The sequence below is a fragment of the Lepidothrix coronata genome, unplaced genomic scaffold, assembly GCF_001604755.1.
Source record: "Lepidothrix coronata isolate B3197 unplaced genomic scaffold, Lepidothrix_coronata-1.0 Scaffold186, whole genome shotgun sequence".
In the NCBI taxonomy this organism is placed as follows: Eukaryota; Metazoa; Chordata; class Aves; order Passeriformes; family Pipridae; genus Lepidothrix; species Lepidothrix coronata.
In genome coordinates this window covers 1,896,640-1,908,732 of record NW_016690366.1, presented here as the reverse complement: position 1 = coordinate 1,908,732, position 12,093 = coordinate 1,896,640, and the positions used below count along the sequence as shown (strand labels likewise).

At 42.3% G+C, this 12,093-nt stretch overlaps 1 protein-coding gene across 1 annotated transcript in view; it reads right to left on the bottom strand.

Moving 5' to 3' along the window:
• Positions 1 to 4,265: 4,265 nt before the first annotated feature.
• Positions 4,266 to 12,093, bottom strand: part of PTPDC1 (protein tyrosine phosphatase domain containing 1) — a 27,853-nt gene continuing 20,025 nt past the window's right edge. The window contains exons 5-11 of the mRNA XM_017830927.1: positions 11,304 to 11,384; positions 10,963 to 11,081; positions 10,099 to 10,236; positions 8,209 to 9,416; positions 7,296 to 7,481; positions 5,609 to 5,719; positions 4,266 to 4,840 (exon numbers count right to left, since the gene is read on the bottom strand). Coding sequence (XP_017686416.1) covers positions 4,724 to 4,840; positions 5,609 to 5,719; positions 7,296 to 7,481; positions 8,209 to 9,416; positions 10,099 to 10,236; positions 10,963 to 11,081; positions 11,304 to 11,384 — 1,960 coding nt within the window. The 3' untranslated portion in view covers positions 4,266 to 4,723. The remainder of the gene's footprint in view (positions 4,841 to 5,608; positions 5,720 to 7,295; positions 7,482 to 8,208; positions 9,417 to 10,098; positions 10,237 to 10,962; positions 11,082 to 11,303; positions 11,385 to 12,093) is intronic.

Sequence of the window (12,093 nt, the reverse complement as noted above, 5' to 3'; positions counted from 1 at the left end):
TGGGATGGGATGGGATGGGATGGGATGGGATGGGATGGGATGGGATGGGATGGGATGGGATGGGATAGGATGGGATGGGATGGGATGGGCCCGCCCGCTGTTCCAGCAGCCCGGGCAGAGCAGGGATGGCACATTTGCTCCCAGCTCAGCACAGCCTCGACTCAGAGCCGGGCATGGGAAGAACAGCAAGAAACCCCCTGAAGTTTAACCCTGCTGCGTGCCTGCCAAGGGACCCCAGCCCCCTGCACGCCTTAGGAGAGACCCCAAAATATCCCAGTGAACCACACGAGGGACCCCAGCCCCCTGTACGCCTTAGGAGAGACCCCAAAGTATCCCTGTGAGCCAAGTGAGAGACCACAGCCCCCTGCACAAGTTAGGAGAGACCCCAAATTGTTGTGGCCTTCAGGTGGTAGAAGGTTAGGCCTGTTGAATCTGCGGAGAAGTCTGGCACTGAATGCACTGGAACTGAGGTATAAAATTGCTGAGTGAATCGCTTCTTGTACAGTTGGTTCATGCAGACGTTTGTCATTAGCAAATTGAGACGAGATCGCCTGTGTACTAAACATATTGCCCTGGAAACAGGGAACAGCTGCATCTCCACCCAAACCTCAGCTCTGCCAAAAGAAAGGTTAAATACTTAGGCTTCATTTTAGGAAAGGGGCAATGAATGATAGATCCAGAAGAAAGAGAGGCCATAATTAAGCTCCCACGTCCAGTCACAAAAAGCAGGTACAAAGTTTTCTCAGAGCTATGGGATTTTGTTGGCCATGGACTTCTGGCCTGGGGGGGAATCGACTAAACCTTGGACTGAGGCGACCAAGAACTAATAGATATGGGATCACCTGTGGAGTGGTAACACAGAAATGAGGAGCCCATGAGAGATCAGTCAACTGGATCCAGCCTGTGCTCAGCGAGGGGCAGCAGCAACAGCCCAAGCCACAACGGGCACATAGATAGGACTTGATGCAACATCTTGAATCCAGCAAGCCTAATATGTGGTGAGGGAGGAGAGCACCAGCAGTATGAGCAAGTGATGCACATTTCAGGTGAACTGTGGACTGATTTAAGGGATGCTCCCTCACATAACCCAGAGTTCTATTCACAGATGGTTCATCCTACTCCCTCCAAGGATGGTGTGGAGCTGGGTGTGCTGTGGGGAGCCAGAGACAGGGAACAGAAGCAGAACTGTGCCCAGGGAGCAGAAATAGCAGCTTTGATGTGTGCAGCATGTCTGGGAAGAGGGAAATGAGTCAACATCTGTACAGACCCTTGGTCTGCTTTTGGGGGTATCATGCAACAGGAACGTTCTGGGATTTTCACATCCTCAGGGACAATGTGCTCTTGTGGTTCTGATGGTGCATCAGAGTGAAAAGCCAAATTTGACAGACCCTAAGACTGTATGAGAGGGAGGGCTCAGCAGAAGGCTGGCCCTGTGACACCAGCCAGGTGACGGGACACTCACACACAGCAGGAGCCCTGTGAGGGTATGAAAGCCCAGGGTGTTCTTTGTTCAGGGTCCCTCCTCAGAGGCACTGGCTCAAGCTGTTATTGTCGCAGCATGATAAAATTGTTTTAAGGTTACAGAGGTCTGAGACCCTACTATGGAGTATATTCCACATTTCCAATCTTTTTGGGGGTGGGGAGGTTTTTGATTTCCTTTTGTGCACAAGATAAACACCCCCCCCCAAACTGTACAAACAACTCCTTTGCCATTTCCTCCTTTTATTTTCAGCTGGGTTTTACACAGTTCTATTTGCTCTGCTACCTTTCCAAAATTCCTGGGCCTATTCATCTCTGGCCTGGGATGGTGCACACAGTTTTTTTACTTCTGTAGTAATTTATCCTCAGCAGTCCTGCCACGTACAGCTATTTAAATGTTGCAAAAACCTAACTTTAGGCTGCAGTGTATGAGTCACACTCCAGTGAGTGAGGTGGCAGAGCACGAGGGCAAGCACTGCAGAAGGAGGCATTTGGCTCCAAAGGGTGTGACTGGCATGTTTTCCTATTCAGGGTTCTTCTAGTGGTATTTTGGTAGTTACCATATCTTACCACACATCAGAAGTGAGCTGGCTGGTGGACTTGAGGCAAGAGAGGATCAAGAAAGAGGAACCCTGTGGTTACGGAGATGGACAGCACAGCAGCAGCAGAGGGGTTTGTCCTGTAAGGCAAGGTTGGGGATCCAAAGATCCTGATGTGACTTCAGGGAAAGTCTCAATAGAGATAGCAAGTTTTCAGTGATTTACTGCACTAGTTGTTTCACGGGAGGCTGCTGCTGGTATGGAGGTGACCTTCTAACAGGAGAGGAATTTTGTGGAAGAACAGAGAAAGCAGTAGAGGCAGGCTGGGTCCTCCTGTCCCATCCTGCTGCTGGCCCATTGCCATCCTGGTGCAGCAGGATTTGGTGAGGATTTGAGTGTCAGCATGCAAGGCAGTGCTCCTGATGAGTGTGAGGAGAAATCTGCCCACACACCACCCACAGGTGCAAGGCTGTCCCACAGAGCTGTGTATGAGGAAGTGACAAGGAGTATTTGCTGTTTAAACATTTAATAGAATCATCACAGAGTTACAGACTGGTTTGGGCTGGAAGGGACCTTAAAGACCATCTCATTCCAACCCCCTGCCATGGGCAGGGACACCTTCCACTAGCCCAGGTTGCTCCAAGCCCCGTCCAACCTGGCCTTGGACACTTCCAGGGATGGGGCAGCCACAGCTTCTCTGGGCAACCTGTGCCAGGGCCTCCCCACCCTCACAGGGAAGAACTTCTTCCTAATTATCTAATCTAAACCTATTTTCTGTCACTTTGGAGCCCTTATAAACAGTCTCTCTCCATGTTTCTTGTAGGCTCCCTTCAGGTACCGGAAGGCACAATTGGGTCACCTTGATCTGCATCACTTGGGTCACAAATTAATTAAGAGGCTGCTACTAAAGTTTTTAGGTTTGATTATTCATTCAGATGGCCTATTTTTGGTTTTATCCATGATGGGTTCCACCAGATGTGGTGTCCAGTTTGGCCATAATTGTAAACACACTTGTCAGTGAACCAAAAAACGTACTAAATAAAGAAGTGCCCAGTCCTACACTACCATTTACACGGGCTGTGTGTCGGTAATTTTTCGAATGCCAACACCTGACATTAACTTCAGAAAGGTTATTCTAGCTGGAGCTAATGATTTGTGAAAGCCCTTGTTCATTACACTGACTTACACAAAACTGACCTGGTTTCTGCACCCCGAGTGTATTGGGGTGTAGAAATAAAAAGCTAAAACACACAGCTAAAGTAAACAGCACCAGGAATTGGTGCTGGCTCTTTGGAGCTGTTAACTGTAATAAACTCAAAGAATTTCTTGGGAAACTAAGACACTTGCAAATGCATTTTAGTGTTCCCAAGCCTGACTGCTAAGGCATGCTAATGTGAAACTGCTTGTCATGTTGCCTTCCCTCTTTACAAAGCTGGGTTTGTGTATGTGATTCACATGTGATATTTTCCTTTCAAGTGTGCTTATTTTAGGATGATTCTGCCAAAGTACTTGTATGGATCTGAATTTCATATAAAATCATGCAAGAGCTGAAGCATGTATAATTTATATCTATTTCAAACCGCTCTATTTTTATCTCTAAATATTAGTCATTTACATTAATGAATAAAAATATTTCAGAAAAGGACAGATTCTTGTTTAACTACTTAAATATATCAAACTGGATAAACTGCTGATCCTGCAAACTGGCATTCCAGTCCAAAGCCAAAGGCTGTAATCCAAAACTGCAGTTATGATGATGTTCCACTTGTTTCTGTCTTATTAGATAAAAAGGTCTCTACAAAGTGTATTGCAGATAATAAGTTTTTGATTAATTATTTTTAGTATTATTATGTTACACTTATTTATGCAAGTTTTTGCTGAACATGAGTATGGACAGAATTATATCCTTATTAAGATTTCACAATGAAGTGGTTTTTCATTTCAGATCAATAAAAGTTTAGCTAATAAGGTAACGTTTTACTCTTATTCTAAGCACTTAAATTGCCACAGTCAATTTCCTGTTAAGAACTGTTTAAAGCTTTCTTAGCCAGAAAAAGTCTAAATTAAAGGCTTGATAACTAACACTCAACACAATGTGTTTCTCTCCTGCAACACCTTTTAGAAACACATTGGTTACAGTTATTTGAGAGATCTAAAGGAAAATGTTGCCTGCTGTCAATAGCAGACCTCGAGATCTGCCCATTATTACTCTTTGCCTTATTTTAAAATTTCTAAAAGGAAAAGCAGTTTCAATGGTTCAGCCAATATTTATTTTCTGCAAAGTAAAATGAAATTTACATTAATGTAAACATATGTAATCCATAAATATTAACTCAATTCATCAAACCTTTGTGTATCATGGCACTGAACTTATGGCAATGGTGTAACTTGAAAATAATGTTTCTTGCCAACAACAGAGGTTTCTAAATCAATAAGCACATCTGAGAACAGGAGAACCCTTCACAACATAAAAGCACAGTGCCTGAAAACCAAATGCTACAGAGGATGGTCACACAGGAGCTCTTCTTTAAAACTGTGTAGATTGAACAACTGTCACTAAAACTCCCTCTAAAAAAATAAAATTATTTGTTAATAACTATTACCTAAAGTTAGGTAGATCATGCCAGGTAGCACAAAATACAGTAGCTGGAAAATGCAAAATAATTTGGTAGGCCCATCTAATGCTTCGGCAGAGCTTGTAGAAATCAAGAAGGATTCTCTATTCCTTCCTTAATCCTTTTCCTTTTTTCTTCCAGTGTTTGTTTAAACACATTTTTCAAGGTACTGTAAACATATGGTCCATTTTCAGAATCGAAGCTTGTCTAATAAAAGAGAAAAAGTTCAGTTGTTAAGTAGATATCACACAGCAAAACCCAAAGGAGATGCCCAACATTTTAAAAAGTGGCTTTGAGATTTATCAGAGAAAGTATGTGTTTGATGGTGGAGTGCTTCATGCTAAGTGTTTTCAGTTTTATGCTGACTAGACACTGAAATAAACTAGTAGCAGGAGAAATGTCATGACTTTTAAGAGGTGACATAAGAGATTAGGAAGCAGCAATGGTGAACATTCTGTTCAAATTCAAATTGCATTGGCTGAACTGCAAAGAAAGCAGCTCTGAGCTGAGCAACAGCTTCACCTGGCACTGTTACTGGATGATCCCAAAAGCAGAAGTTATTATCCACATCCTGCATTACAGGTCTGAAACAGAACTGGATTGCAGTGTAATTTCAGAAAATGGTTTAATCTGATGGAAAGACTTCTAGCACAGAACCTACCAAAGCCTTTGGTAAATTACTCCCTCTGATTAGTTAGTCTCACCACTTAAAAATGATCTTTTCCCTAATTTGCAGATGCCCATGAACTGGCAGTGGTCCAGAAAGAGAAAAAGGAGACTCAGGGATTAAGGCTGTAGTGACAGAGTTTTATTTTGTTAAGAATATTTGCTACCCTTTATGTAGGCTGATTATTATAAAATGTAAACTCTGAACTAAATAAGTGTGAAGGAATTACTGTAATTTTTCTCACAGAGCCCTCTGTGATTTAAACCAAGTAAATACAATGCCATGGACATTTATTTAAGGTTACTTGCCTTGGTGAAAGCTTTAATAGCACGAGCAAGTAAGGCCTCCTCCACATCATCTGGCAGCATCTGCAAGTTCACCACACAGTGTAAAATACAAAGGATAGTCTGACACTGCTCCTGGTGGGTGAAAGAACAGCAGCTCATTAGAAGAAATATTTCCATGAAAAACATTTTAACATTCAGGTTTTGTTAACTGCTGTTTAAATATCAGGCTGTGCCTTCCTGTATTGAAACCTTCAGGTGCAGGAACTGGGGAGGGAATTCCCACAAGCCCAAAGAGCCTCTACATAATTATTTCATTGCAATGGAAAAAAACTCCTCTCAAGTACCACAAACTGCTCTGGGAATCTCCAGGAGGTCAGATGTGCATCTGGAGACTTAGTTTTCAAGATCCCCTCCATGAACATTAACGTTCATGTCAATTGGCATAGAATAGGTGAGATTTCATCTTTGTAGCCCAAAATGCCATGTTTAGGGCTCCTTCCCCATCTAACTCAGGATGATCTTGCATCTCTCTCTGTCCTTCCAAGTGTCCATAACCACTAAAGGAAGCTGGCAGGGAGACTCCTGAGCAAGGATGCATAAAGGGAGCAACAGATCTTTGTGGCTGCTCCTTCCCATCCCTTTTCCAGCTTAAGAGCATCCTTAATTAAGACACTGGAGCATCTGCCATACAAGCAGCCTGCTCTAGGCAACCCTGTTTTGAGCAAGACAGTTGGACCAGAAGATGTCCAGAGGTCCCTGCCAACACAGCTCCTGTGGGATTCTGAAATAATACAGGATGAGATAAGGAAAGATAAAATTATTATTCCTTTCCCAATCATTTATAGCAGGTGCCAAGCAGTTTTTATTTAATATAAATAGAAAGTCAAAGCTCTGATAGAGTGGAAGAATTCTTGAGGAAGAAACATGATGTTTTCAGATAAACTTGGGAACTCTGAATGTCATGTCATGAAGATGGTAACTGCACATGAAGTTCTGACCACCTCTTGATTAGTAGCTGTATTTTTGGGTATCTGGAAAAGTAAAAGGGGCTCTATTTTCTTCAAAAATACTTCAGAAACAAAGAATTCACAACAAATTAGGAAATTAATTTGTATAGTTAAGAGATCAAGAATGGAGAATTTTATTTATTTTTTAATTTACTTTTGTAAATTTATCTTGTAAATTTATTTTCCCTTTGGGGAAAGCACAATTAAACAGTTTGGGTCACAAGTACCTATTTATCATAGGGATTTCACAACACAGGTGGCCACAGTTCTAACTTCTGTAGAAGAATTAGGCCTGGCTTCTGCTTCTTTGAATTAGCAGATTCTTCCTATTCCTTGCCCCAGCTCTTCCAAAGCTGCCAGATTAAGATGTTTGCACAGCAAGTAGGACAAGCATAAAGTACAGCTGCCAGATGTGACACAACAAAAGACATCCATGGAGTCACAGAGCAAAGGTTTCTCATCTTTGCCTCTGGATCTCCAGGTGCAGAATTTGCAGGGAAATGTGCTGAAGTTGAGCTGCTACTGGATGGAGTTCAAGGACTGTGTCTGGTACTTTTCTTGCAATATTCATCACCACAGTATTGATTACAACTCCTACTATTCCATACAGAATGAATTCTCACCCTGATTTTTAAAGGGCTTTTTAAAAGTGTAATTCCCTTCCCAAAGTTAAAGAATGAATTGACAGATCCAATATCTACCTTTCTCAGCAAGTAGAGTGCTTCCTGTGATTCTGTGCAATTTTTTGCCAGCATGTCAACATCATCTTTGGATATAACAGGTTCTTTAAGCTGCTCTATCCAGGACCACATCAAGCTGCAGAGGATAAAAGGATCTCTCTCGGTGCAGATTTTATCCCAAGCTCCATCTCGAGAATTCAGTTCTTTCTTAAAACAAAAGAAAGCAAAACAAAACTGGAAATGCATCATCTATTTACCACTGCCAACCTTCCCTTTGACCGTAGCAGTACTTGGCTGCTTATGTTTCAACAGGAAAAGACTAAAAAGTTACCAAAAGAATTTTTTTTTCCAAAGTATCAACATTAATCAGCAGTAACACAAGTGATTCTTTAAAGTGGAAGGATGACATAAACAGTGCAGCTGAGAACCTCCCAGTACTCTACTGGAACACATAAACCAGCTTTGCATTCCAACTTCAAAGCAAATGTTGCTGGGAGGATTTGGTTCCGAGGATAAGCAATTTAGTTTCTACTAAATTCTTTTTCTTTTACTCACAGAGTCCTCTGATTAGTTCTGAGAAAGCACTGATGAAAACCAACACAGGTCTACCTTAAAATCTGTGCTATTTTTTGCTACCAGCAGCCAAGTTACAAGCACAGATAATGGCATCAATTTTCCCTAGGTAGAAAAATGAAGGAACACATCCTGAAGTGAGGTCTCTACCCTCCTGCTACAGACCAGAAGTTGTAGGTGCATTTTGCCAGCCTGTGAAAGAGCTGGCCCATAACTGACAGCTACAATTATTTACTGAACCACACATAAAGTGCTGTCCCAATGTGCCACTTCAAAGCTCCACGTGGTGTTTTTGCCATTCTAGGAATTAACCAAGGTGAAATATGCAGAGCCCCTAACAGGGAATCAAGTTAAAAATTACCTGCCATGTTTCTACCTTCTGCTTCACTTCATCCTCTTCCAGAAATTCATTCATATCTGCAAGTGCTTTCGCTGCCAAAACTCTTCGGGCTTCCAGACTTAATTCTGACTGCACGATAATGTGTGGAATTGTCTCCGACACGTCTCTGCTACCCTGGCTTTCATAGCCAATGGAAAAGTTCACTTTGGAAGAAGAAGAAGAATCGGAGTCCTCGGAGGCGTAGACTGTCCTGCCATACATGTTAGTCTTGCGGTCCCTCCTGGGACCGACCTCCTTGGCCAAGCTGTGCCTCGCCATTCCGGGTTCCCTGGCGTTGTGGATGGAAGCGAGGCCTGAAGAGAAGGTTCTGCTGCGCTGGACTTCTTTGGTGGAGCCCCTCCTGTGGTACAGCGAGGATCCATCTTTCCGTCCGTCCAAATTAAACCTGCCCTGGCTCCAGAACATGCACGTGTTGCGCACTAAGGCTTCTTTGTGTAACTCCAGCGGGGGCTTCGGTTCACCTGGGGCAGAACACTCCTCACCACTGCTCTGCTTGAGCTTGTTGCACTGCAATATCTGAGCAGGCACTGTCCAGACAGTGCTGTCTTGTTCTGGAAGAAACTCAGTTCTCCTTAAATCTGACTCACTGTAGCTTAGACGCCTTCTCAGATGAGTAAGAGGCTGAAGGCATTCGACATTCCTTCTTTTACAGAAAGAATCACACTCGTGACCCAGGGAGCAATGAGAATCCTGGGTCTCAAAAGCAGAGGAGTGGGTGTGGGATGAGTCTGACATCTCGCTGTCCTGCCTGGCAAGGTCTTGGTCGAGCTGTGTGGACACCAACTGAGAAACAGCCTTCTCGATCTCAGCTGAGAGGTCTGGGATGTCCAACAGCTCCGCCTCTACCACCTGTCTGTTTTCAGCCAAGTCCAGCAGCAATTTGCAGACCAGGTAAACCAGCTTTGGCACGTGTTTGAGGTGCCTGCTCTCGTAGCCGTGGAGCAGATGCCTCTGCCGGGTCAGGTACTGGGACAGGGTCACTGTGTGAGCCTTGGGCTCACAGCAGGCAAACACATTGCGCAGGGGAACCAAGAACTGAGTGAATTCCCTGATGCACAGTAACTGCCCCCTGGTCTGGATGGAATTAGGCCTTTTTGCTCTGACAAAAAGAATTGCTTGATCAGCACTCATTCTTGTGGCAAAAACTAAGTAGCAGGCTATTAGAACACCTGGAAAATACAAATAGTTAAAGAAAAATACAGTAAAAAATACAATAGTTAAAGAATGGCCAGACTAAAGCAAATACTCGGTGGAAATATAGGATAGAAATTAATATAGGTAAAGACACTCCATTACATGATGCTGTTATTTTATTAATGTTGCATTTGATGAACCACAGGATAGTAAAACCCTTCTCAATACCCTTCCAGTGAGAGCTAGTTGCTCACCACAGCATCTCCAAGAGTTCCATCACATTGTGGACACGGGAGCAATGGGGGCTTCTGTGGGAAGGACACAGGCAAAAAGGACTTGAAAATATTAAATGGAATTTTAGCTGCTCCGCCGAATCTACCTGATCTAACAGTGATTGGCAGGTTTGTGAATGTGTAATAAACACTGGACAATGAAAGTGTACCAGGTGAATTTTTCCCACCCAAAAGCACCTGTCACATTTGCATGAAATGGAATCGTGATACAGATTAAAAAATTCTCTAACCTTACATGTTTCTGTTTTTAATATACTAAAACTGAACTCCTCTAGCCATTGAGAACATTTTGACAAAGCACTTTTAACCATTTTACAGATGTACATCTAGCAATGATACAGAATGTAATTATTAATGATTTACAGAGGGACTTTTTGGCATTTTTACAAAAACAGTTGTGTTGACCCTGCAGTAGAGCACATACCTGTCCTCCCAAGTCCTGCATGGCAGTGAACAGCCACCCTCCCCTCCTGCAGGGCAAAAGCCATCACTTTTACCATGTCAAGTATAGTAGTGAGAGATGCCACTCCATAATCCTTCCATCCAAAATTATAAAAATAAACTAAAAGAAAAAGAGAGGAGACAGTGATTTTCTGCCGGGCCGAATGTGAACTGCGTAGTACTATATGCAGAGATGACTAATAATAAATTTTAGTCCTAAAACTGCATAATGGAGCTCAAAATCTGACTACATCTTGTTTGCAAGAGATTATTTTCCCATTTCTCTTTTTGTATTAAAAGATACACAAAGGTAGCAAAGAATTGTCAAAGTGAAGTTGAGCTAGAATGTAAAAGCTGTAACAAAACTGAGTGATTGGAGCAGGATTACTGAGCTATATATAGGGAGAGGGTAATTTTTTCTTTTTTAGAAATAAAAGCACTTCTTCAGTCAACACCTGCTTCTTACAGAGAGGCACTTTCTCTCTCGTCCTCACATGAAATAACCTTTTATAGTCTAGATAAGAAAACGTGAGTTGTACCAGAACTTGAACCATCGTTAATGGTTCATATAATTGTGAACAAAGAAGAAAAAGGAAAATATAACTAACTGTTGTCCTTTCTTTATTTTAAACAGCTGAACATAAACCCTACGTCTCTCTCCACATAATACATGACCTTCAATAATGTGTTATTTGCTCTTGATTATATTTGCCAAGTTTCATGTTTACATCCCATTCTGTGCAACGTTTCTTACAGAGCCACTTTTAACACGCGGGGATTCGAGCAAAAATACCTTTAAGAGCCAAAGTCAATAATTAATGAGGAAGAGCAGCAGGAGGGAACTTACTTCCAGCCTCCATAAAGGCTTCAGGAAGGTAGGTGAAGCCGCTCTCTTGTTCCAGAGGATTCCCACAGCTCGCGTGCTCCCCAGGACGCTGGAGGTTAATTACGGTTTTTATGCCATATCTTAAGGAAGGAATAGATGAGTCAAAGTATTACATGCAGCCAAAATCTCATTATCCCTTATTTTCTGAAACACACATTTGTTCTTAGTGGAGAGTAAATCTTTACCTGCAGAGCGTTAAAATGAAAGGATCTTTATCAACAATCCAAATCTATGTTGAAAGAGAAAATGGATCAGGAATTACACTAGTGATGCTTACAATAAATAATGACTGAATTTGTTACCTTTCAAACTGCTCAATAATGTTGTACTTTTCAATTAATTCTGTTGAGGGTCGAGCCATAGCCAGGATGTTGTCTGTTATCCTGAGAAATTAAAGAAGTAGATAATAATGTGGTTATGAATCATTTCCTGGGTATGAGTCTACCAAAATAAGAATACTGTTATATTCAAGAAAGACAGAAATACCTTGCTGATTAATTAGAAATGAATTTTTAAAAAATTCCACTATCCCATAGTATTAGTGGTAAATCTTACTAAGCTGATCCAGATACAACATTATCAAAACACCATTACTGGAACTGTTTAAATGCCATGACATAAGTAAAAATTCCTTTGAACAGAAATCTGGACTCAGATGTTGGTTTGGACTTTAAGGTTTGTAAATGACCTTTAATTACCTGCTGCCCAAAAAAAAAGCCAAACCCAGTAAGAATGCAAAGATACACTTCATGTGACTCTTGCTGCATATGGATGTCCCTCTGAACACACACCCACATTATTTCATCTGCTCTAAGTGTTCTTACTTCTCAACTCTAATACAAACTTTAGGGGCCCCTGGTGGTCTAGTGGTTAGGGTGCAGGACTCTCACCGCTGCGACCCGGGTTCGATTCCCAGCCCCCCGGGCAGATGGAGCCCTGTAAGGCAATCCATCTAAGAGAAGGTCACTCTAAACAAACCTACGTCCTGGGGACCTCACTGCCACTGTCCAAGCTTGCTTGGCCCCAGCAGATGAACCTCAGGATTAAAGGGTGGGCTCAGTTCAGCGCACGCTGTGTCTCACCTAAAAAATC